The sequence below is a fragment of the Patella vulgata genome, chromosome 1 (assembly GCF_932274485.2).
Source record: "Patella vulgata chromosome 1, xgPatVulg1.2, whole genome shotgun sequence".
Lineage (NCBI taxonomy): Eukaryota > Metazoa > Mollusca > Gastropoda > Patellidae > Patella > Patella vulgata.
Genome location: NC_065879.2, coordinates 34,220,320 through 34,245,151, shown reverse-complemented (window position 1 = coordinate 34,245,151; position 24,832 = coordinate 34,220,320). Strand labels below are relative to the sequence as shown.

Sequence of the window (24,832 nt, the reverse complement as noted above, 5' to 3'; positions counted from 1 at the left end):
GGGGGGGGGGGGCTTACTGACTAAGGTATTTCAGGTTCAAATGTTTTGTCTTTTAATGCCAAGAGAATAAAAAGTGACCCATTTGCTATACAATAGTAAAGCTTAAATGAGATTTATTAAAATAATATGCCATTTTATTTGCGAGTTTGTCTATTACTCTGTAATTCTTCCATCATAAGTTTTTGAGCTAACTGCCTATCTTGTTCTTCTTGATGCTGTTTATATATTAACTCATCACCTCTTTCAAACTGAGCTTCTAAAGCTCTATGTAAAGTTGTTGTCTACAAAAAACAAAACAGTTTTAATTCTAGTTTTCAATTCAAGCTATATTATTTCTGACAGTTCAAAATGGTCACATAGGATAATTTATTTCTAGTCCATCTAACATAGTCATTCCTGTAGGTATGTATATACAAGTATCAACTTTTTTGTTTGTCCAAATATTGCTTACTAATCACCAGCAACCCCTGGTGAGTGTTATCAATTTATAAATGTAAATGATTTGTGGCTATATTGGTTAAATATAATCATTAGTGGTATATACCTGTTGTCTATGAGTAGATACTGATGTAGGTATAAGATTTAGATTGCAAGGAGCTTCCATTCTACTTATATCTGGCTGTTCTACAGGATCAGGTCTTTTACCCGTTTTCTGAGAAATAAAATATGTGCATGAATAATTATAATAGACAACATAAATACTTGTATATAGATGTATGCCATTAAAGACATAGTTTAAAGGAGCTAAATCGTCAATATTTGGGACCTAGAAATTGACACAAATCGGTCGTAACGCATATAATAATGTAATATGAATGTATATAAACTGATTTACATTCAATTGTTTCCGTTTTTCCTCTAATTTCAAATCAGTTCAGTTATGTTCTGCAAAATATGTCAGAAGTCTCAATCAAATGGCAATATCTAGCGTTGGGTTATTCCAGTCTACACCGATAGTATTTATTGCGCATGCTCTCCAGATGAGAATATGCCGTCACCGTTTGACATGACTCGTGGAATATGTCTAGCCTCGTTCTTCTAGTCCCTTGTTACAAATGACGCTGAAACGCATTATGGTACACGATTCGTGTACCAATGGTAAAATGTTTATTTTGTCTTCAATATTGAATATCAGAAGCCCATCTTTTCCCAGTAAGACCACAATATCAATGTTGATTTAAATTGACAAATAATTTGTGTTTTCAATGTCGAAGACTTTGGATGATATTGAGTTAGAGACTTAGCTACTTTAAACTAAAGAAAACAAGGAAAACATTAATGGAACTCAAATCTTTGTATTAGGGCAAAGAATGCAGGGTTGCAGGGACAGCTCTAAAGTTCCACTACAAAAGATAAAGCAGAAGTTGCTTTGTTTATTAATTGGCTTTGCCACTGAACATCAAATTTTGACAAACAAGTCAAAATATAAAATTGAACATAAACAGATATTAGACAAACTTTTATATTAAATCTTACCATAGAAATCTTTAGTTCTATTGCCTGAAGTTCGTATGCTAATCTTTCATCTGCTGTACTTGCACCAGTAGCATTCTGTTCTAATCGATTTAATTCTTGACGTATTTGATTGTTTCCATACGGTGCAGTAGTGCTAAAAAACAATATTATAATAGTTATGCTTCCGAGAAATATTACTAGCCTCGTTTGTCACACAATTAGTTTTTCTGCAACATTCTACTTTGAGCTACTTAATAGTTGACAATATATTTTTGCAAATTGTGACTTGATGTAGTCGCGATTGTCATTATACACTTTTACTTTAACATATTTAGAGCTCTGGTTTATCCTGATTGATTTGTTATACTGTAATGGATTGGTTGTTAACATGATTGTTAGCCAGTCATAAATTGCAACAGGAATCATCGGTCTGTCCAGCAGTGTGTCTCATGCAACCACACTAATTTTGAGACAAACATATATATTGCATTTTATTTTACTATAGTTATGTGTTGAGAATTTTGCCTCAACAGTGGCATTTCCCCTACTCTTTGTTGACTTCCAACTGTCAAGGGTTCTTTTATATGGACACTGAAGTATGCATGGGTGGTTCTCAGTTTTTGTCCCATCCTAACAACTACATGTACTAGGTACATGTACACATTCCTTGTCAGCCAGGCAAGTGACAAGTGATGGTTCCATTTGGCCAATGCCAGGATTTAAATCCAGGACACTGTAGAAAGATAGGTTGCCATGCAATAAAATATGTCCACAGCAGCTAAAACGTCCCAGCGGTCAACAAGGGCTGTCGTATATTTATACTTTTGTAGGAAACTGGGGGCATTTACAAGACAATTTCATACAGATCCGATTATAATTTTCATCGTTTAAGGGTTCAAAAAGTTATATACATTTGTAAATAGTCCAGTTATCTAGCTGAAAAAAGGGCCCAATCCAAAACAAACTGCAACAGAATTTCTTTTGGTGGTATGCATTTCAGTAAGATGCCCTGCACATCATACTAAAAATGTTCCAAAATGTTTTTAGTGGAAAGGGGTCATAAAATGCTAATTAAGTATTACTTATACAAAAAAAATCCAGACTAGTGTCCCGACCGCTTGACTACCAGAGTCTCACTACTACTTGTAATCAACTGACAAAGTACATTAGAGAAAGACCTCCTACATTTGCTCAATGTAAACAGAACAAATATACAAAACTATTTATCAAGGACTTTTTTAAAACTATAAACCCTGAGTTCTAATTCTCCAATGTGCTGGACATTATGAACATTTAATAAGCGCTTGAAAACATCATTCAGATGTAATGAAACTCTATAGAAGTTAAAACATAAAAATAATAATGTACGTACTGTCGATGCCATAAAGTATGTGGTTCTGAAGACCTAGTTTTAGGTCTTGGTACCAATACTTCAGTGGGTTCTCCCGGTAATTGATATCGACTAGGAGCAGGTGCACTCGCTGGATATGGGCGCTGCATTGGAGTTACTGCTGTAACAGGTGTCATCTTTGTTATTGCCTAAAAATAAACAAGGTATCTGAAATATTCTATGTACAATTTATCTTTCTGTACTTGAATTCAAATTATTTAATAGATGTGGTTACTTTAGTAATATTGAGAGAAATGAAGCAGAATTAACAAAGGTGAAATGATATCTGGATATGTTTACTGAATCAAGTGGAATTGTGAATTAGCATTCAATGACACTTCAGAATTTGTAATACATTTTAAACAGCCCCAGTTGGACAACAGATAATTCACATCTTATCTAAATCTGTGTATTATTTCATATATACCTCATCGGCTGTTACAATTACAGGATCACTATTCTTCATCTTTGATCTAGCCACTCGAGATATTGGACCAAATCTTGATACAATTGGTGGATCAAAAGGAATAAACTCATCTATATCATTACCAGAGAACCTAAACATAAAGTAAATTAGCTTATAAATAATTCTTCTTGTGTTCAAGTAATTTACCTTAAATAATAGTTTAATACAGTGTGGTGTAAAAATATAAAATACACCGATACACAGTGATGAGATTTCGCACCGTATATTCCGGACATGTCCGACGCTATTTTCCATATGTCCTAAATTGTCCGACCAGGAATATGCCTAATCGGACATCAAGACATGGTGAATAATATTCAAAATTCCAAAATTAATATAGTGTACAACTACCACTGATCAGAAGTCATTGCTTCTCCTTTGTCGGACTATATATCAATCCAATAAGTGTGATTATAAACTTAATCTAGGTGATTAACACGTGATTTCTCTATTGTCTGACGTTTCAATCTCGTTGATGTCGGCCGACAACACGTAGGAATTAGTCATATATGTTACATATCCTAATAGTATATAACACCACAAATCAATATACATTGTATCCGATAACTTGTCTGTGATATTTCTTTGGTGGAAGCCGAAGTTAAATAAAGCTATTTCACACACACGCATGGTGGTTATAGTACAATGACTGAAATGAAAGTAGAAATCTCGCGAGACACGTGAAATTAAAACATGTAAACGTGCCGAATCTCATGCGTCTGAAGTCGTAGAAGAGATTCTATTTTGATGGCATATTAACGGATTTATGATCATACTTTGAATGAGGTTTATGTTTTCAAATAAATAAACATGCTAAGAAATGTTGACGAATATTTCAATTGGAATAATTGAAGTAGTTAATTGTTTTAGATAATAACGCGTGCTAGAGTCGAATGCGATTATTAAGCAGTTGGTGTCACTCGCTCGTTGTGGTAGAGCAACGTTTACTGCCAAATAAATTTCGGGATGTCATTATTTTACCTTCCGTATATAAATTGAAACAGAGTTAAGACAAAGGCCGGACTTCTGCTAAAAAATGTATCGACTTATGACTAGTGATGATATCAAGTATCGATGCATTGCTGATGTTCCGTTTTATTTTGAATTATATAAAACACGCAGAAAAACGTATTTATAAGGTGTTTTTTTTATTCTAGTGGACGAACTTGTGAACTCCTCGGAGTCCTCGAACACATAAAGCTAATTATTAGTATTTTTTGCCGATGCATCGATAATACAAAAAATTACCGAGATTCGAATCGGCGTCAGCTGCATCGATGATGCATCGATTCGGCTGACGCCGATTCGAATCTTGGTGCTTTTTTGTATTATCGATGCATCGGCAAAAAATACTAATAATTAGCTTTATATGTCCGAGGAGTTCACAAGTTCGTCCACTAGAATAAAAAAACCACCTTTTAAATACGTTTTTCTGTGTGTTTTATATAATTTAAAATAAAACAATAACGGAACAATTCAATGAATCCCGCACGAATTATTAGGCTTGACCTGTTTACCCTACGCTCCCGTTATGTTTGTCTCCATTTTCCAGTGACTACAAAGACTGCGTTTGCTGGTTACGTCCCCTGGCTATCATGTCCTTTAACCCCAAGGTCAATTTCACGGTTCATTTAAATGACCAAACGAACTGTCAGAAGGATAATATTTCGCGGCCGGTTCTTAACGCTAGTTTTAAAACGATTCAGTCTTATTTTCTGCCACGGGCAATAGAGAATACACTTCATAAACCCCTATAGACAGGCTTTGATATGATCAGTATAAATAATGCAAACGCTGTCTCTTGTAATCACCTCACCCCTCACGCCTTCACAACAAATTTGAACAATGGCTAACGAGTGTCAATTGAAGTGAATCGGACGATATTAATGCCATAATAAATAACAGAGAGAGAGAGAAATGGGGTTTAACGTCCACTCGACACAAACTAGGTCATTTCGGAACTAACATATGGTTTAATTTTATTTCAATAATTCGCTTGCGCGTAGGGGTCTTTAGCAGTGGGAGGAAACCGGAGGACCTGGAGAAAACCCACGAAGTTCGACAGGCGACCCTACTCCTTGTCACGTACAACCGGGGATTCGAAACCACGCCAGTCGACTCAATGAGAGATTTTATGATACAGCGCGCGCACGCTAACCATTCAGCCATCCCCCCCCCCCCCCCATAATAAATAACAGAAGAATATTGTGGAAATAAATTTATTCAAATAAATCGACATTTCTATAGTAGGCCTAATGATAATGTTAGGGAAATTCATGTTTCTATCCGAAATACAAATGTTATTTCTGTAATTTTTGATTAACAAAAAGCCGGCAAAAAATTTCCCGATGCATCGATCCGAGAATCGATGTTTGCGTCCGATGCATCGATGCGTAAAATTTTACTTGATATCAGCACTACTTATGACCCGAAAAATACGGTAATTATGGAGGAATTTGAAACAGGTACGGATTGGCAGTAGTCAGCACGCATTCATTCTATGGTATTACGATGTCACATAATTTTGTAGGAATATTATTGACATAAATTTGAATACCGCAGGGGAATTAAATATGAAAAATAACGAGGTGCACCTATTTTCTTTATTATGTATGAATTTGAATATTTTGTTGAAACGTGATTCTTAATTGTGGTTAGAAAACGCCTGCTTAAATAACGATTAGGAGATAAACACCGACTGTTTAGAATTTAGAGGACTGTTATTGTCCATAGCGATCTCGGCCTCTAATGATTTAAGCGGTATCAAATGGACAATAACAGTCCGATAAATTCTAAACAGGTGTTTATCGATATTGTAGCCCAAAATATTTAACATTTTTCTTGGAATTTTTTCTTTCGAGATAGTTGACAGTCGTTTTTTGGTTTTAATGACGTAAATACCAAGGAAAACAATTTTGACGTAATGAAAATATCCGTGACGTAATAAGATAAACACTCATTGTGTCTGTTTGGAAAGGGAGGTCACTCTGCTATAATTTTAAAGATGGAAACAGAAATCGTAAGTGTATTTTATGTACTTTTTAAATGATTTTGAACTCCAGCAGTGACTAGGTTCGAAATAAATTGCATATCATGTTTGATAAATGTCCATACACTCGTGTGACCGTGTAGATATATGCTGTGTAGCGTACGCATGTGGTTGCTATGCTTGATTACGTTGTCATTTCGACGCTGTGAATGTGATGTTTTTTCTTCGCAAAAAACCCTGGCCTGTGTATCTGTATGAAAAGTAGTCTTTGTCCTATTCATATCAGTATCAGCCTGACTTGTATATTATTAAAAATATATTACGGTCCATACGGTGTTCAATAAATTGTAGTATTTTTATTCACTTGTTGAAAATCTTCGATTTTGACCAGTCTGATTATGATAGAATGACCATAGCAACCATTATTGTCAGACCATCCTTGAAATTAAATTTACTTATTATCTTTCAAATACACTCACTAACTTTTTTGTGTTTTTCAGGTGTGTGTTTCAATAAGCCAATGGTTGAATTTCATTTTTGATGACATACAAGAAAAAATTCATGAAGATTTCTTAGAATAATGTTTTGAGGAGTAGCACCCAGAAAATATTCATTCGCAGTGAGTGGCCCAGGAAATTTAGAGGACTGTTATACTCATTCGACGCCACTTTTCGACCAATCAGAATCCAAGAAATTTCCATTTTGGGCTACAATAAGAGTTATGCCCCTTTATTTTCGGGAAAAAATGTCGGACAAATTTTTTTTGGAAATCCCATCACTGCCCTTAAATGTGTTAAGAAATCAAATAATTTCACAAAAATTGCATTTGAAATATATATGTAAAATACATTTAAAGTTTGATTATTTTAGAACATATATTAAAAATTAAATAAATATACAATAATATACCTTCTATATTCTTCTTGCTTTGCTCTATGGAACCAGTCAAATAAATTAGTTCCACTATATTCACATTTCTTCTCCTCCTATAAATAATATTTACTATTATAATTTATAGAAGATTTTGCAATAAATTAAATTGAAGACAGTATTATTTTCATAAGGTAGATCATCAAGATAATAATATGTTTTTCTTCCAGACAATGACCCCTTGAAATTTGATGAGGAGTAGGCAGAAATGCTGCTACCTAGGCAAAATTTCCCTCCTGCCCCCTTTATGGCATAAATGCCTCTTCACTAGCCTGACTGGTGCGGAAAAGAGGGTGTTGAACCCCATTTCATTTCAAATTAACTTGCAAAATGCATATAGTGGCGCTTGAAAAAGTCACACAATCTTCCTTCTTAAACTTTGTTAATGTTGAAATGATAGGAGATAAACACTTCCTGTTACGTATTTGGAGGGGGTTTATTGTCCATTTAACCATGCTTGAATCATTAGAACATGAGACGCGATAGCGTCGAGTTGTTCTAATGGATAATTCAAGCATGGTTAAATGGACAATAAACCTCCGATAAATACGAAACAGGAACGTGTTTATAGATATTGTAGCTCAAATATTTGGGGATTTTCTTCGGAACTATTTAGGAAACATTTTTACACTCATTTTAAAACGTCATTATTTGGCCATCTGCATGCGTTCATTTTTCAAAATATTCTCAATAGATTTAGACCATCCTTGCTTTCCTGCAAATTTAAAATGCTTGAGTCTTGAGTTGCTGGTAAATGAATTATAAAAGAAAATGTTATTCATATATTGACAAAAAAAATATTTTTAACTTTTGAAAATTTTTAAAAGAATAGGAAATTAGTATTATTGCGGTATTTAGAGATGAGTGTCAGCATGATTGAAATAATTCTGGCCTGCTATCCGAGACTAAATTTAAAAGAGGAGTAACTCTTGGCAACAAAGATGACTTCACTTCGGGAGTTTCATGTAAGTTTTCAGCCTTTATTATTTTATTTTGCAGACTGATCTCACAATGTTGTAGTTAGTTCTTGTTCACACAATTGCAGTTCATACTTACATCCTCAAAAATACCATATAAATTTATGACAGTGATGTCTAGCCTAAGATGCTAGTAGTTGCTATGTAGTATACTGTTCTGACGTGTTGTCAATGATTAGGCCTATATTTCAGCTGCTATTTCCAAGTGATTTCTTGTGACTAATGACTTATTAATAGGTAGATCATGCTAGTCAAGACTTTGATCAAAGCATGATTTAAAAAAAATTCCACCTGATTAAGTAAAAATTGGTGAGTGAAGCTAGCCTAACATAAACAAAAAAGAAAACAAATTTGTCCATATTGTCATAAAAGATGATGTGATAGTCACGTGTGAAGAATTTCTTGAAAATATTTGCAAATAAAGATTTGAGTTGAGGAAGATCATTGAGCACAAAAATGAAAAAAAGTACACTGTTATATTTATACGCAGTAATTCGCCTTGATAATTGAGAGAGGGTTTAATATTCATTCGACCAAACTTTTCGACCAATCAGAATCGAGGCAATTTCTAATTTGTGCTATAATTGTGCAGTAAATCGCCTTGATAATTGAGAAGAGGTTTATTGCTCATTTGACCACACTTTTCGACCAATCAGAATCGAGGGAATTTCTAATTTGTGCTACAACTTGTGTTAACTGCTGTTGTCAAGTTGCGGTCTGATTCCGGTCACAAATAAACTATCCACAAGAAGAGAAGACGAGTCCTACCCATTCTTGCCTCTAAATAAAACTTACTTGTCTATCATGTTTCATTGCCTGGCTTGACCAATCAAAGCTTGACCATGGATCATAGTAACTCTCTCCATCAGCTTCTAAATCACCATCTAAAAAAACAAACCAAAAACCCAATTCAACCAATTGAAAGATTCTTTCAGAGGAATTTTCGAATAATTTTTACTTAAATCAAATGTAAGTAAATTAGTAATTAGTAACTGTACAAACCTGAAGAAGCACTACTGGTAGGTTGACTACTTTCTTCGGATTTAGACCATCCTGGAATTGGTATCTCTGGTAGCATATTTTGTACTGTAATATCCTGTAAAGTTCTGCAAATTGTCACAACCGGCTCACTCTTTAGTGAATTGTGAACTTCCAAAACGGGATTTACAGAAATGGGTGTTGTCCATGAAAATTCTCTTGGATCAGGTGCATCTTGCGGATTGCGACTTAGTTCTTTCTTCAAAATGGTGTAAGCTTTCTCTGTTTGGGTTAAACCATTTGAGACATTTGGACACTGGCTAGATCCGAAGGTACCAGAATTGGCTCCTCTGGAGAAGAAATGCTGTGGAATTCTTTCCCTTTTTTGTTTCATCTCCAAGTTATTTTGTGGTGAAGTATGACGAGAGGTAGCAATTTCTGTGGATTCTTGGTTAATTGGAGTCAGTTGGATATTACTGTGGATCTGTGAGAGTATCTCCTTACGACGGCACTTCAAGTCTTGTAGCGAATTATCCTAATAACGAGAAGAAATTACAGAACATTCATTAGAAGATGTTTTTGAGAAATTAAATAATTCTTCAAGCTTGGTGGGTCAGGTCCTCCTATACCTCCCAATTTACAGTATTTTCGTAACCTATGAGACAAGTAAAAGTTTTGAAGATATAGCCAAAGAAAGTTTACACATAAATGAATATAAGAAAAATAAAGGTTGACAGCAAACAGTCATAATACAGGATCAATTTTGAATGTACATTTGTTTTAGTCTGGACAGATATAAAAGGGCAGGTTATATGTGTAATCGTAAGTCAGATTTAACTTATAAATCTAAATTTGTAAATTCTTGGCACTGACTGATACAATTAATAATAGATTTTTGTTTTAATTGTTAAAACTGACTTTTGAAACACAAAACATATATACATTGTTTTCACCACTCTTGGAAACTCATCATCCCTTGCTCAACACATTAATTCTGGATGTTTGATAGAAAAAAAGGAATCTTCCTGTTGACTTTTGTGGTTGATTTACAATAAATAAGTTTGTTCTAATTGAAAACCGTAAGAGACAACAATAGATGCTTTTAATTTAATAAAGAGTCAGTATTTTCCAGTATCTAGTATCTCCAATGAAAGTCAGTAGCAAAACTAACACTTTCACCATCAAACCTCCTGAATCAAAATGTCAGCTAGAGACAATTTATTTCCCACTCCTTGTTCAAGCATTTTCAATAGCCTAGCATAATAGTAGTAAAATCACATCTATCAGGTAATTTAAGAGGCAAAAGTTATAAGTTTCTTGATCAAAGAACCAATTTTTAATTTAGTTTTGTTGAAAACCTTGAGAAAGTTGTTCACATGCTAGACTAGTAAAAATGCTGAAAAGATAAGCATTTTGATATTACTTTTGCAGTGGAGTATTCTAAATCAATCTTTTTTTCATACAATACATAGACCAAATTTATCTTAAATTTTTAAGAAATCAAAATGCTTAACTGATGGAGCTTTACTACTTCATAAATCATAACTAAATTATCTGTTTTACAAATTATGTTGATGACAAATCATACTAGTACACAACAATACCTTTCCGATCATACTTTTAGCCGCCGGGCTTCAACATATTTTTGAGATCCTGGGCTGCCATGGCAGCAAACCTTGTCGAAACTGAAACATTCTAGATACCACCTTTTATAAACTTGGCGCAGACCTGTGCTATCCCATTCTCATAATTCAGTCAGCACAGATTTTTACTCCAAATTACAGATTTCTCAACGTTTATAATTTTTTTTTTGATTATGTCAACTAATTTGTTTTTAACATATCAAAGTATACGACCAGAACAAATTTTTACTTACACGTACTGTATTTGGCAACAAGAGAACACAGGTCAATCGAAACATTTATCCCCATTAAATTGTTTTTGTTTAAATTAGAGCAGAAACCTGACTATGCGTTTAATAATTCAGCTTTCATACAGCATTCACTCAGTATCTCTGAATATCACACACACTATTCTAGCTTTAATATAAAGTAGGACAATAGCAACTGATGAAGGGACATTGTATTGAGCAATGCTATAATGGTGATAGGAAATGTGTACAAAATGTTTGAGATTCTCATTCTTTATACAACTTTTGCATCAGTAAAGTATCAGAATCTGACAATGGAATAGGCTGCAGGTAAGGCCTTTAGAAGTTTGGCCCTAGTTTCATCAGCATGCTACACATTGTACTTCAATGTCTGTTTTAATGGCAGTAAGTTACATTAAACACTAAGGAAACAGTGTTATTTTTGTATGTTTCCTTAGTAACACAATATATTTTCAATATGTATTGATGTAATTGTAATAGTCAGTCACAACAGTTTCGATATTCTCTTGTGTGAAATTCATGTTTAAAAAGCAAAATATATCTTCTGTCAAAATACAATACTGCAAATGTGTTAGTGTAGGGCTAGGAATGAATTCAAAATTCAGAAAAGACCACTTGAAATGCTATTAGATTGGCCAGTCGACTACAGGCATACAATAAGACACAGGATTTATCCATTGATAGCGTAGTTTTATGTGTTGTTTTATCGACCGAAACACTTCCGGAAGTATGTTCTAGTCTAGTAATATGTATGTAGGTGACCTATGGATAAAACTACTGCTAAATAAGTTTTAAAATTAAGAGGAACAGTAAATAACTAAAAGGCTTTTCCGTTAAAATTTAGTAATTGGAATTGGATCTACATGTATACATTTTCATGGGTAGGCATCTGAACAGTTAATGGATTTGATAATGGTAATAGGGCAGCTTTCATGATATAAGCTTATGATTACAAAGTCTCTGAACAGGTGTATTCATTTTATAAAGAAGAATTTGTCATCATTCAAGATCATTATTACATGTAGGACAGTCTCTGGACGTCAGTCGAGTGTTAAGATTCTGTCATTATTTTCCCTAAGTTTTGAGTCAGAGACTGAAGCTTTCTTGTCATCCTACTAACTTGTTTTTTGGATAGAATTTGTAATTGTCAAAAGTTATCGGCAAATCCAACCCTTATTAATAAAGGCAAAATTGATGAACTGGGCAGTATGGAAGGCAATGCAAATAGTATAGATGCCTTAATAATTTAGCCTCCCCTCCCCTACTCCCCAAAAATATGTCTTTAAAAATATTATGGAAAATTACTTGTGACAGATTCATTTCATTATGTTACATATCAATAGATCATTGATTTATAGAGGGTTTTACGTTAACATCATAATTTTATGAATATTTCCTATCCGTTAAAATATTAGCTAAATACAAAAATAGAAGGGCCACCAGTGACCAATCAATGTTTTGCACTAGGCCCCATCAATGTAAAATTTGAAAGCAGCCTTGTTGATTAAGAAACCGATTTGCTCAATGTAATCTGAAAGGCTACAGAGTATGAAAAGTCAATATGTAAGTGTTGGACCTATTCAAAACTTTAACCAAAACATCCAAAACGTGACAAGGGTTTTTATCAAAATGATTTTATTACTAGTGGGCGTCTATAGTATATGTACAGTCTTATTTATGGACATATTTAAATATTAAGAAACTATATTTGGTAATAATATATGATAAAAAATATATTCCTAGAGTAAACATGAATATATGTACAGAAATTTTAAAATAGAGCATGACTAAAAAATACTCATGATTAATACAGAAATTCTAATCTTTACTAAAATCATCAATGAAAAACAATTATACTTTTAAGGCACCCCAAATTTCTTTCTTCATTAAATTGGGTATTTAATAATGGTATGAAATTAATCAATTAATAAGCACTATAAGTGTTTTGTTTTTTTATACAGTAGCACTAGGTCATCAAATTAAAACCATTTTGAAAAAGAGTATTAGATTCTACATATATCAATATTGAAATTTCAAAGTCAACACAAAAATTCTAACTTTTCTCAATTCTCACAGAGTTGTACATTTTTATTTCCCATTTTAAGGAAAAATTACACAGTATGAAATTTTCATTACCAATGATTATCTTAATATTACATTTATTACTTTTTAATCTAACAAAAATCTATGTTAAAATTGAATCATGTCTATTTTGAATTTTGTTCATCTGACAAATTAATATCTTTTAAGTGTGTTTTTCTTAATCCTTGTTTTGGTTTTTTTTGTGTGTTTTTGACCCATCCAAGCCATAATGTAAAGAACTGAAATTCATTTTAAAAGCATTACTGAAGAAAAACTAATTATTTTACTATGTTAAAACCCAAAGGAATGGTGTTTAATTACTGCATAGAAATATAAACAAATGAGTGCAGTCTAATGAGAACACATCCATTGCTTCACCACCTGAAAAAAGTACACAACCTGAAAAGTTTTGCTCAATTCTATTTGCTCTATTCCTTCTTAACTGTGAGTATCCCTTTTAAATTATATGTTATAACACCTGTGATGTCTTTGACAAACAAAACTTCTGTTTGCCAAAGAAAATTGTAACATTTCACTGGCATCTATAACAAGACACCTTTTGCATTTAAATATAGTTCAGTCAAAAAGATGGAAAGTAGTTTGATGAGAGTAGGTGTTTGTTTTTCTTTCCGTCAATTTTTATACCAGATGGGTCAAAAACCATATTTATACCTTAATTATGCACATGTCTTCCACCTGTAACATGTAGGTTATTGTATGTGAACATGACACTATTCAATTTATGATACTTATCTTAAACCCAATAATGAATGCAATAGCAAAAGATAATGTAAGCTTATACATGTATATTGATAAATAAAATCTTATTTACAAATATACAGCAGTAATATATAAATCAGATAAAAACAAATGCTACAACTAGAAAGCAAAATGAATATGGTTGTTTTTTTTTTTATTTTATCACAGATAAATATAATTAGAGCAAGAATGTTCTGAAAAAAAATAAAATTTATAATCGAACAAAAGCTTCAAATCAGTTAAATTCTTTAAAAAAAATATTAGAAGGAAGAAAGACCTTCATATACACACATACATGTATTTGATAAAAATGAGTTTGTTATGTATTAGATAACAATTTGGTTTGTCAATTCCATTTTGCTTTCTTCTGGCTAGTATAGTTTTAATTTTCAATAATATATCTCTTCTAATGAGCAACACTATCGTTATCTATTTTAGTTTCTCTTAAAGAATCGGTAACACTTTCCATAATTTCATTACTCTTATCTATCACTGTTTTATTTGTAACAGTATCATCATATTCACATAATTCAGTGAATGTGACCTCATTGTTATTGAGTTCATATTCTGTGTCAACTACATTTGTAGAAGGAGATAGCGTATGAATAATGCTAGGGTCAGATATATAAATAATAGAAGTTCCGTTAGATGATGGTAGAATGTTCGGCTGTGCCGCAATGTGATAACACGTCGGTAAGGGTGTATACACAATGCAGTTTCCAAAGTTCTGAAAGAAATATATGCACATGTTTACATATTTAAAATTGCCACAAGTCGCTCGTTTTATTCATGTTTGCCAGCCTGTGAAAATTCATGTTTGCTTGATCTTTTGTATACCTAAATTCCAGGAATTGTCATTTGAAATTTTACAAATTTATTGAATGAATAATTAAATCAACATAGAATTTTCCCAGTCTGAAAAACACAGAAATGTACATTACATATGTAATACTACCACATTTCAAAATGTGGCATGACAAATTTTTGACCTCTTACTCAATCGAACTCACACTGTCAAATCAACTCAAACTTACAAATTATTTCAGCACACCCAATTCGTATTCACACATAATTCTTATTCATACATAATCTTTATTTACATACAAGTACTTTCATAACTCATAACCTAAGAATAGTTTCTAATAGTTTTTATATATATATATATACATGTAAATGTCATGCTATCAAATAGACTGAGGCCTATTTTGAAAACCCCCAAAAACATAAGTATTTGTTTTTGCATCACAACATTCAAAAACATGTGATTGGCAGTTAATATACACTTATAGAGTATAAGAGTCAACCTAGATATTCATATGAAAACTTAATTTTACTTTTGATAAACCTTAGTTTTAAGGTAATAGATTTTCTTTTAAGTTGTGGAATTTAGTTTTGTTTTTTAAAGGAAGAAAATCTAGGTTCATTCTCATTACATGATATGAAATATTTAAGTTTATACAATATATATTCTCTGTTTTTAACATTCTTAGGAACACTTTCAATCAAATAACAGCAGTGCATAAACTTTTTTTTAGACTATTTTCAATTAGCACATAGAACTTATGACATTTTAAAAATGATTTAAACTTTTCTTTAAATCCATGCTTAGAAAGTATTCATATTTAAAAACAATATTAGAAAAAAGTTTGTGCACCACTGCAAAACAACACCCAACTGTGTAAATATAATGATATTTTATTTATCAAATTTATTTGTCTTTCATACTACAGTGTCGATCTTAACCCTGAAAAATACCTACCTAGAGAGATAAACTGACAAGATATATATGTTCTTACCTGACTTGTAAACTGTTCTTGTATAGTAGGTGGTTGTACAGGATCAATGGTTACAGGCTGTGGAGCTGGTGGCAGTTGATAACTGTATTTATCCCGATAAAAACTAGATGCCGGGTTTAACATCCTATTTGAGTTATCTGGGCATGGGAAAGGTGATTGCTGATGAACCCAAGGTTCTGGATATGTTGGGCAAGGTGTTTGTCCATCACACATATAGCCATGGTAAATATGAGAGCATGCAGACGACTGTTGATCAGGGTTATATTGCATTGCTGGAGGGTAAGATGGTGTTGGATATCTAGCTGCTGCACCTGTAGGTGTTGGTCGTGCATTACTTAAATTATAAGGCTGATTAACCACATGTGGAACAGGGTGGAGATTTGGTGGTGGCATGGGAGGAACATGATGGAAGGATGGTGTTTGATTTACAGAAGCATGAGGGGTTGGAGTGTGACCTACATGAGCATGAGGAATCATGGGGATCATAGGCTGATTCACACCAACTTGTGGAAGTAATGGCTGACTCATTCTATTTTGAGGAATCAGGGGCTGACCTATACGATTTTGATGAATTAGAGGCTGACTCATAGCAGATTGGGGAACAATTGGCTGACCCATCTGAGAAGGAATAACTGATGGTTGGCTTATTGAAGCATGAGAAATTGGATGTTGTTCACCAGTTGTAGAGTAATAAACCACTGCAAAATAAAAGAAATAAATGAATTACTGTCAAATCATGTCAGAAATTATTGTTAAATGTGACTTTGGGATGCTAAATTGTTTGTTAAGAAAGTACCAACTTATTTGATAGCAATCTGGTGGTACAGAATTGAGTCCTGTAACAGTTCTGCCAGAGTCGAAGTGGTACAAACAGAATTGTGACATAATCAAGCATTTTAGCTAGTTGAGATGGCATCCTAATCGGCGGGTGCATGCCTTTTGCCAGACATTATCATCTTTAGTCGATTGACACAGACATTATCATCTTTAGTCAATTGACACCTTTTTTGAGGGATTGAGAGAATGGAAATGTTCAATGTATTGCCAGGTGCATGCATTATTTCAATACCTAATGAATAGCTCCAAACCCTCAGTCAATATAGCAGAGAGCAGACACATAAATTATCTGAACATGTTTTATGACCTTAAATTGTCTATTTTATAGCTCTATTATGGGTGTCATGATAAAAAAAAAAAAACTGGAAACATTTAGGATCTTTGAGTTTACAGATTTCCTGAGAAAATTCGGAGCAGAAGATCTAAAATTTTGAAACATTTCTGAAACTACATGTAGCTGACTGAACTAATACAATTCAAAGTGACTTACCATCTGACTGTCGAGAGAATGAAGATCTCTGGGGAGTACCATGTAGACCTGATACCACCATATTAGATGATACAGATGTAATAGATGACGTAGCAGCTACAGATGATGTAGTAGTTACAGATATAGCTGCATTTGTGGTTAAACTAACAACACTAGTAGTAGTTGGTACCATCATGGGTTTTACTATATTCATCATAGGTAAACTACAAAATATTACATAACACTATCTAAGATTGTATGTATTATTCATTTGTTGAAACTTGTCTTATTGTATCTTCACACCTATTGAATACACATGATGAAGGCTATAGCAACTTCTAGAGAAACCAGTCCAAGTTGCTAACGTAACACTTGTCAACACATCTATATAGTTAGTTGGGTTTTTTTTAAACCAAGAAGATTTGTTTAATAGTTCTACACAACTGGTAGCCGGTCTCCTCAAGCAATGTAAGGAGTGCTTCTTATGTGCTGATCTAATCTCTAACATTGAGAGACTTAAAACTTAAACGTCCAGTAGATTCTACAATTAAACAGCATGGCTTTGTTATTTTTTGTAAATGGACAGCTAACTATCGACAGATACAAGCTGAAATGGAATCTCCCTCAAATAAGTCATGTGACAAAACAACCTTCTTAAAATAGATTCTTGTGTCACAGGTAGTTTTCTTGTAATTGAAATGTCTTCGCAGGCATTCAAAGCAAAATTTGAATGATAATTTAGATTGAAAATGTTTATAAGAAAAAGTACATAACACAGTTTGTATGAAGGAAGGCATCTTTGAATACTATTCACAAATCATGTCTCACCCCTCAACTGAATAGTTAATACAGGAAAAAAAGTTGCTCATGAATGCATCCATTCAACTGAGAGAGACCTTACACAATGAATGTATACTTAAATACATAATTTCTCAAATTTATTGGTCCATTGTAAATAACAACTGTTGTGTGACAGCTTATTTTGCTTCCATTCTACACAAATACAATATAGTAATAAAAGTCTAGAATAGAGGTGAATATTGGAGTCTATTGGTACTATTATTGATTAAAGAATGAAAAATATTTGCCACCATCCTCAGGCCCCCTTTTTCTGTGACTGTCCCACACTGTCTCACCATGCCATTGCTAAAGAGGATATAATAAAATATCTTAAACGCACCTTTTTACAGCAGTACCATCTGTCTTCTGTGGTGTAACAGGTGATCCAACTCCTCTACTATCTAACTTATCATCGGTTGTTTTATTCACCAAAGCTAACTCTTCTTTCTCTTTAGGTGTCAAACCAGCAAACGTTGGCACTAATGATGGGTAAAGTTTAACTCCAAATTTCTTCTTCGCTCTAAATCTAATATCAAAAGGTACATCCATAAAAGGTTACTGTTTATAATCAAAGCAAATAGACACCTCAAATACCTCTTTATCAGTTTGCATGGTCTTAATTAGCAAACAATGTTAACATTGACAAACTTTGTCAAAAACAATTTGGATTTTAATTCCTGGAAGATCCTTCACATGTAGCACAGGGCTGCCGACAACCAGCATCACAGCGCAATTTGTGATACCGGTACATAGTTTGTCCGTTGCTAATCAAAATTAAAATCTAACGGTTTTGATTCGCAGTAACTGCGAATCATTAATATGCCTGTCATTTTGGATACTGACACAAAGATTTATCCACATTTTGAAGACTAGAAGGCTTTCTAAACATTTTCAACGTGTATAAAATGTCAAATAAAATTTTATAAACAAAACTGAATTCTCGATGTGACATTTTCTTCTCGAACTACCCAGACACAATTCATTATACTATATAATACAGAGACATAACTCTGTGAATAGGGACTACTAAACCGGAAATAGGGAATCAAGTAGTATACCACTCGTTTTGCAAGAAATGTCAATTTAGAATAAATACAGTGTATCAACCATGACCTCAGGTATTGTAAATAAGATAGGCTGCCATGCATCAAAACATACGTCCACAGCAGCTAAATCGTCCGAGCGGTCGACAAAGGTTGTCGCATATTTATTCCTTTGTAGGTAATTGGGGGCCTTTACAAGACAGTTCCATACAGATTAGATTATAAATTTTGTCTTTTGAGGGTTCACAAGGTTCTACAAACTGAAACAAGGGTCTCAATTCTGGAAGTAATCTACAGAAATTGTTGAAATTTGACAGGCTTTTTCATTTTACTAATTTAAATAATGCATATAAATTTCACAATAAACAGGCTAGGCAGAAATCAGATGATCACTTTTGTCATTCAAACGTTCACAAGGTTCACAATCGCCATAACTCTAGAAATTATTAACGGAAATTGCTGAAATTCAATAGGCTTCTTCATTTCACTAATTTAAATGATGCACATCAATTTCAAACAGATCGGATGATAACTGTTGTCATTAGAGCGTTCACAAGAATCAACAAAGTGAAACAAGGGCCATAACTCTAGATGTTATTAATGGAAATTTCTGAAATTCAATAGGGTTCTTTGTTTTACTAATTTAAATGATGCATATAAATTTCATACAGATCGGATAATAACTTTTGTCGTTAGAGCATTTACAAGGTAAAACAAAGTGAAACAAGGGCCATAACTCACGGCGTAATTAACGGAAATTTTTGAAATTCAATAGCCTTCTTCATTTCACTAATTTAAATGATGCATATCAATTTCAAACAGATTGGATGATAACTGTTGTCATTAGAGCGTTCACAAGATTCAACAAAGTGAAACAAGGGCCATAACTCTAGATGTAATTAACGGAAATTGATGAAATTCAATAGGGTTCTTTGTTTTACTAGATGTAATTAACAGAAATTGCTGAAATTCAATAGGATTCTTCTCTTGACTAATTTCAATGCTGCATGTAAATTTCATACAGATCGGCAGATAACTTTTGATGTTAGAGCGTTCCCAAGGTGCAACAAAGTGAAACAAGGGTCATAACTCTAGAAGTAATTGACGAAACCTGCTGAAATAGGCCTCTTCATTTCACTAATTTAAATCATGCATAAAAATTTCACAAAGATCGGGTGATAACTTTGGTGTTAGAACGTTCAATAAAGTGAAACAAGAGCCATAACTCTAGACGTAATAAACGGAAATTGCTGAAATTCAATAGGCTTCTTCGTTTCACTAATCTAAATAACGCATATAAATTTCACAAAGATCGGATGATAACTTTAGGTGTTCAAGCATTCACAAGGTTCAATAAAGTGAAACAAGGGCTATAACTCTAGATGTAATAAACGGAAATTGCTGAAATTCAATAGGCTTCTTCGTTTTACTAATTTAAATAATGCATACAAATTTCACAAAGATCGGATGATAACTTTTGGTGTTCAAGGTTCAATAAAGTGAAACATGGGCCATAACTCTAGACGTAATAAACGGAAATTGCTGAAATTTTATAGGCTTCTTCGTTTCACTAATTTAAATAATGCATATAAATTTCACAATAAACAGGCTAGACAGAAATCAAACCGCTTAGTTCTTGGTTCATAGTGGATCAATTTGAATGAAATTTTCAGCAAATTGCCTTTACATTATCTAGTTTAAGTTTTTAACTATTATAGTGAGAACTGACAACTCGTTATCGAATCACCCATAATGTATCTTTAGTTTCATTTTATTGAAGCTCCTTTATTTCTTATACGAGTATTTTTCGCCAGCCCTAGAGTCAGGCTAATAGATTTTTACAACACTGGGTTGAAGACAATCACAGTCTATACACTCAAGACTACTGGGTTTTTTTTTGGGGGGGGGGGGTCATTTGGGTATGATTTATTGTCAAATTTCAAAATAGTTGTTGAGTTTTTTCTATGCAATAGATCTTATTTTCAGTTACCATTTGAGAATACGACACATCAGAATGACAAATTTAAGTGTAAATAAATGTAGGAAATAAATACCTTTCTAGTTCATCTTCAGAATGAGCAAATGTACAATTGGCACCTCTAGGACATGATTTATTCATACTAAAATCTCGACACATACTGGTTTTATAGCGTACATTTTGGGCTGCCTGGTTCAAATCAGACTTTTTATGACTATGATTGTTTAGGTAATTAATCAACCCCTGCACAACAGTTTTAAGAGCTCTCAAAATAGCATCCAAGTTTTCCCATGATGGTACTTGTTTATCTGGAATAGAAATGAAAAACTAGTATAGGTAAGACTTCAAGTTCATTTCTAGACACCTAGCAGAACACATGGCTTCTCAAAACTTTTTGGTTAAAGTAATAAGGAAATAAATTAGGACATGAAAATGACAACGGATTTCACAGAATGCTGTAGTACTCCGATGTCAGGTCAGAAGTGACAAAGTCCACTGTATAAAGATTTCCATCTTTACCTACCTTGACTTGACTCAACTTGTATCTTAGCCAGAAAGTCTAGATGAGGATGTAATGACTGTAATTGTCCAGGATCATTTGTTCTCTGTAAGGCAATCATCAACTCATTTATACTCTGAGAAAATGACTGGGGTGACTGTAACTGAAAAATAACCACCAAAACTGGTAATAAAATATTTCAAAGATTTCATTTTGAAAACACATTTAAAGGGGCAGTTTTCCAGATTTAAGGTTATCTGCTGATAAAGAACTTTTTAATAAATGGTCAAACAATGAAGATATAGCCCAATAACATTGAAGTCAAACTAGTGATGCGTTAAGCAAATATTTACTTAATAAACCATTAATATAACCAATCTCAGTGTATGAGACACTTGAAACTTGCTGCAAATAGTTATTGAAAACTTGATTCTTTACAAGAAAACTTGATTCTTTACAAGAAAATTTGCGAAAATTATACATAAGCTTATCATAGTCATAGTAACATATTGGTATTGTACCTTGTCTATTATAGACTGCATATGTGATTTATGACCAGAATCACCATATAATAAGGAAGACCATTGTTCTGGTGATATACGTAAACCTGCTTCCATAGCAATTTGTACTATCTGAGAATCATGTTCTCTTCGTAAAGCTTCATAAGTTCTGAATTCTTCTTTCAACTGCATTAGCGATGATGTTTCATCTCTCTTGGTCACCTGAAAGGTATACACATAATGTAAGATGTTTATTTAGTGATAAATTAAGTATTTCCATACACTTTAAAATAAAAATATGTCAACATTAATCCACAGGTAGGTAATTTATTTCATTTCAACCATACTTTGTTTCAGAAAATGATACCGTAATTCATTTACCAAATATACTGCTTTTAAGATTCTTGTTCTATGATTGTGTGCCTAGTAAATGATTATACGTAAAACTAACCTTAAAACAGGAGGCCCTATATAACAGTTGAACAACATGTCCAATAGCTGTTTTAGAGGCTTGAATAAACGTAGCTTCTAGTCTCTGCACCACAAATAAAACTAAAACTTTTCTTGCTAATGCAGAGCCATCTTCTAATGCTAGTAGAATTAACTTTAGAACTTCTGCTTGCATTTCTGAAATAGAAATTGTCTCATAACATTGCTAGTGCATGGGGCTTTTCTTTAACCAAAAATTTGACAACCTGTTTATAAAAGTATAATCAAACAGTTAAATTTACTTACCAGGACCAAGAAATTGACATCCCCTGGCTCTAACAGCTGCCCATAAATTAGCAGATAGTTGTTGAGGATTCTGGTGCTGAAGAATTAATTCAGCAACAGTTCTCTCCCCTAATGATCTAGCTGCACGCATAGCGCGAGCTCTTCCTTCCTCTTCTACTAGCTGACAGTTAATTAATGTTACTAATTTACGCTGCATTGGTCGACTTAGAATAGAATTTGATGAGGCTCCTTGATGCAAGGTGTTACTATTTTGGGACAGTTGAGATGTTTCATCTTCATTATCTGATTCATCATCTGAAAAATATCAATTGCAATACCTGTACTTCAACTCTTTGACTACATAAAAACAACAAATCCACAGCTTTTATAATAGTACATCAGAAATCGTTTCTGAATAAATTTAAAGAGAATCTGACGATAACTTAATCCTGTAGAGCATCCACAAACAATTGTGTACGGTACGACAACCTCTTAATTCGATTTTCCAAATGTCAAGGGTTCTTTTACGTACATGCCAAAATGTACACAGTTTTTCATCCCATTCAAATGACTAGATACAGTTCAATCCACAATTATACAGGTAACAAGTTTCCAACTGCAAGGTAAAAGGCTGTCCTCGCTATTTCAGGGATGCAAAAAGTGTTTGATTATCAGATCACATGATAATTTTCAATATCAAACCACAAAATAAGGCAACTGGAATCATTTATAATAACGTTTTTCATTTTCAATTAATAATTTAATTATCTAACACTAATTATTACCTGAATAAGACTTCATATTTACAGCTAATTCTTCAATGCATTTCTTACACGCTTCATAATGTGAGTTTTCTTTCACCACAGCAGATTGTGTTCGTTCTTCTTCTGGTATAGTAGCTCCCACAAGCTGTAGCAAAGCATAATTTACTGGTAACTCATCTACTGTTTTTGTGATAACACCTTGGTCATACGGACATTTCATATTCTGTAGGTTCACAAGACATATTCGACATACTGTATGACCACATCCCAAACTGATAGGTTTTTTGTCCTTGTCATTAAATACTTTACTACACAGAGGACAGGAGAGAAATTCCTTCAACTGTGGCATTTGTGCAGGCATATTGTTGACCTAATACTTCAAAGTTACAGCTCAAAATAAAAGAGCAATTAACTGAAACAAAATTTGAAGAGAGAATTTAAATTCCGAGTAAGAAGAGAACAGAACTTAAAGAGTTGGATTAAAATTTGATACACACGATATAGCTGATAGTGATGATACACAGTATTATTACCGGTACTGAACTGTCCATTTTTACTGGCTGAATATAAGATTGGTGTATGACAGCTTACAAGTTACATGAATTGATAAAAGTGTACTTTCACTTATCAGCTGACTGAGCTGCATGACGTAAAATTTGTGAAGTCATAGGACAACCCATCATAGTACTTAAGTAGAGACAACATTATCTGAATGAACGAATGTCGTCTTATTCTTTTCATCAACCTGTCAGTTCCCTTTGAGCGTCAACAATGACAGTAATATTTGTAAATATAAAAAAAAAAGCAGTCGACAAACTGGTTACATGCGGTTGGCTCAGCTTCAGACTTGATTTTCTAAAAATAGCCATTAATTTATTATCTAGGCATTCTTTTCAGTCTCGTTTCCAATCGAAAAAGCTCCCGTACTCACCTGTTTGTTACAATTTCTCATCAAATATGATGAATAAATCTTCATGAAATTCACTCCAAAATATCTGAAATGAAGACCAAAAAGTATGACATAGTCATAAATTGAATTTCAAATGAAATTTAGATGAATTAAGCCTCCCAAAATGGAGACATGCTATAGCGAAATGTTCGCCATTATACAACGCAAGTTTTCCACTGTCGGCGCGCGCACTCCATTTGTTTTGACCCAGGGTTTTTGATCACGTGATTTTAAATGACATGAACTGAAATGGGGTTTAACGTCCAACACTGTTCTGCTCCGACAGGGCTGATAAAGACGGACGTCATTTTAAAGGGAGAGGTCGTTGCATCCGTCTAATATCGGACTGTGATCATCACATTAATTAAATGAAAAAGAAAAAAAGGTGCATTTAATAATTAGCAGGCCTATATCAAATTTGAATAATTTTATAATCAAAACATTACTCATGTAAATATATGTAGGCTACCGTACTAGTAAACATAGATACATGTATTTATAATTTAAATATTTTATTATGAACTGT

The 24,832-nt window shown here is 33.2% G+C and overlaps 1 protein-coding gene across 3 annotated transcripts; it reads right to left on the bottom strand.

Annotated features, from left to right (window-relative positions):
* Nucleotides 1-24,482, bottom strand: LOC126808754 (roquin-1). Of its 3 annotated transcripts, none has more exons than XM_050533697.1 (18): nt 24,289-24,482; nt 23,379-23,769; nt 22,615-22,908; nt 22,331-22,506; nt 21,901-22,101; nt 21,404-21,542; nt 20,957-21,188; nt 18,200-18,385; nt 17,041-17,243; nt 15,714-16,411; nt 9,210-9,720; nt 9,003-9,091; nt 7,210-7,286; nt 3,273-3,402; nt 2,828-2,994; nt 1,477-1,609; nt 545-652; nt 1-281 (listed from the first exon to the last, which is right to left on the bottom strand). In XM_050533697.1, exons 2-18 carry the CDS (start codon nt 23,716-23,718, stop codon nt 135-137), a joined length of 3,831 nt encoding a protein of 1,276 aa, XP_050389654.1. In that variant the 5' UTR covers nt 23,719-23,769; nt 24,289-24,482; the 3' UTR covers nt 1-134. The 3 variants fall into 3 exon arrangements, with proteins under 3 accessions (XP_050389654.1, XP_050389655.1, XP_055956579.1); XM_050533698.2 differs by lacking the exon at nt 24,289-24,482 and adding an exon at nt 23,891-24,127; XM_056100604.1 differs by lacking the exon at nt 24,289-24,482 and having other exon boundaries at nt 23,379-24,127.
* Between the last annotated feature and the right edge of the window lie 350 nt (nt 24,483-24,832).

What these genes read in the sequence shown, in the direction of transcription:
- LOC126808754 (XM_050533697.1), bottom strand. Translation starts at nt 23,718, where the DNA reads ATGCCTGCACAAATGCCACAGTTGAAGGAATTTCTCTCCTGTCCTCTG. An exon ending in TCTGAAGATGAACTAGAAAG is followed by an intron (nt 18,386 to 20,956) that starts GTATTTATTTCC and finishes TTTTGATATTAG; the next exon opens with ATTTAGAGCGAAGAAGAAAT. An exon ending in TAATTGTAACAGCCGATGAG is followed by an intron (nt 2,995 to 3,272) that starts GTATATATGAAA and finishes GTTTATTTTTAG; the next exon opens with GCAATAACAAAGATGACACC.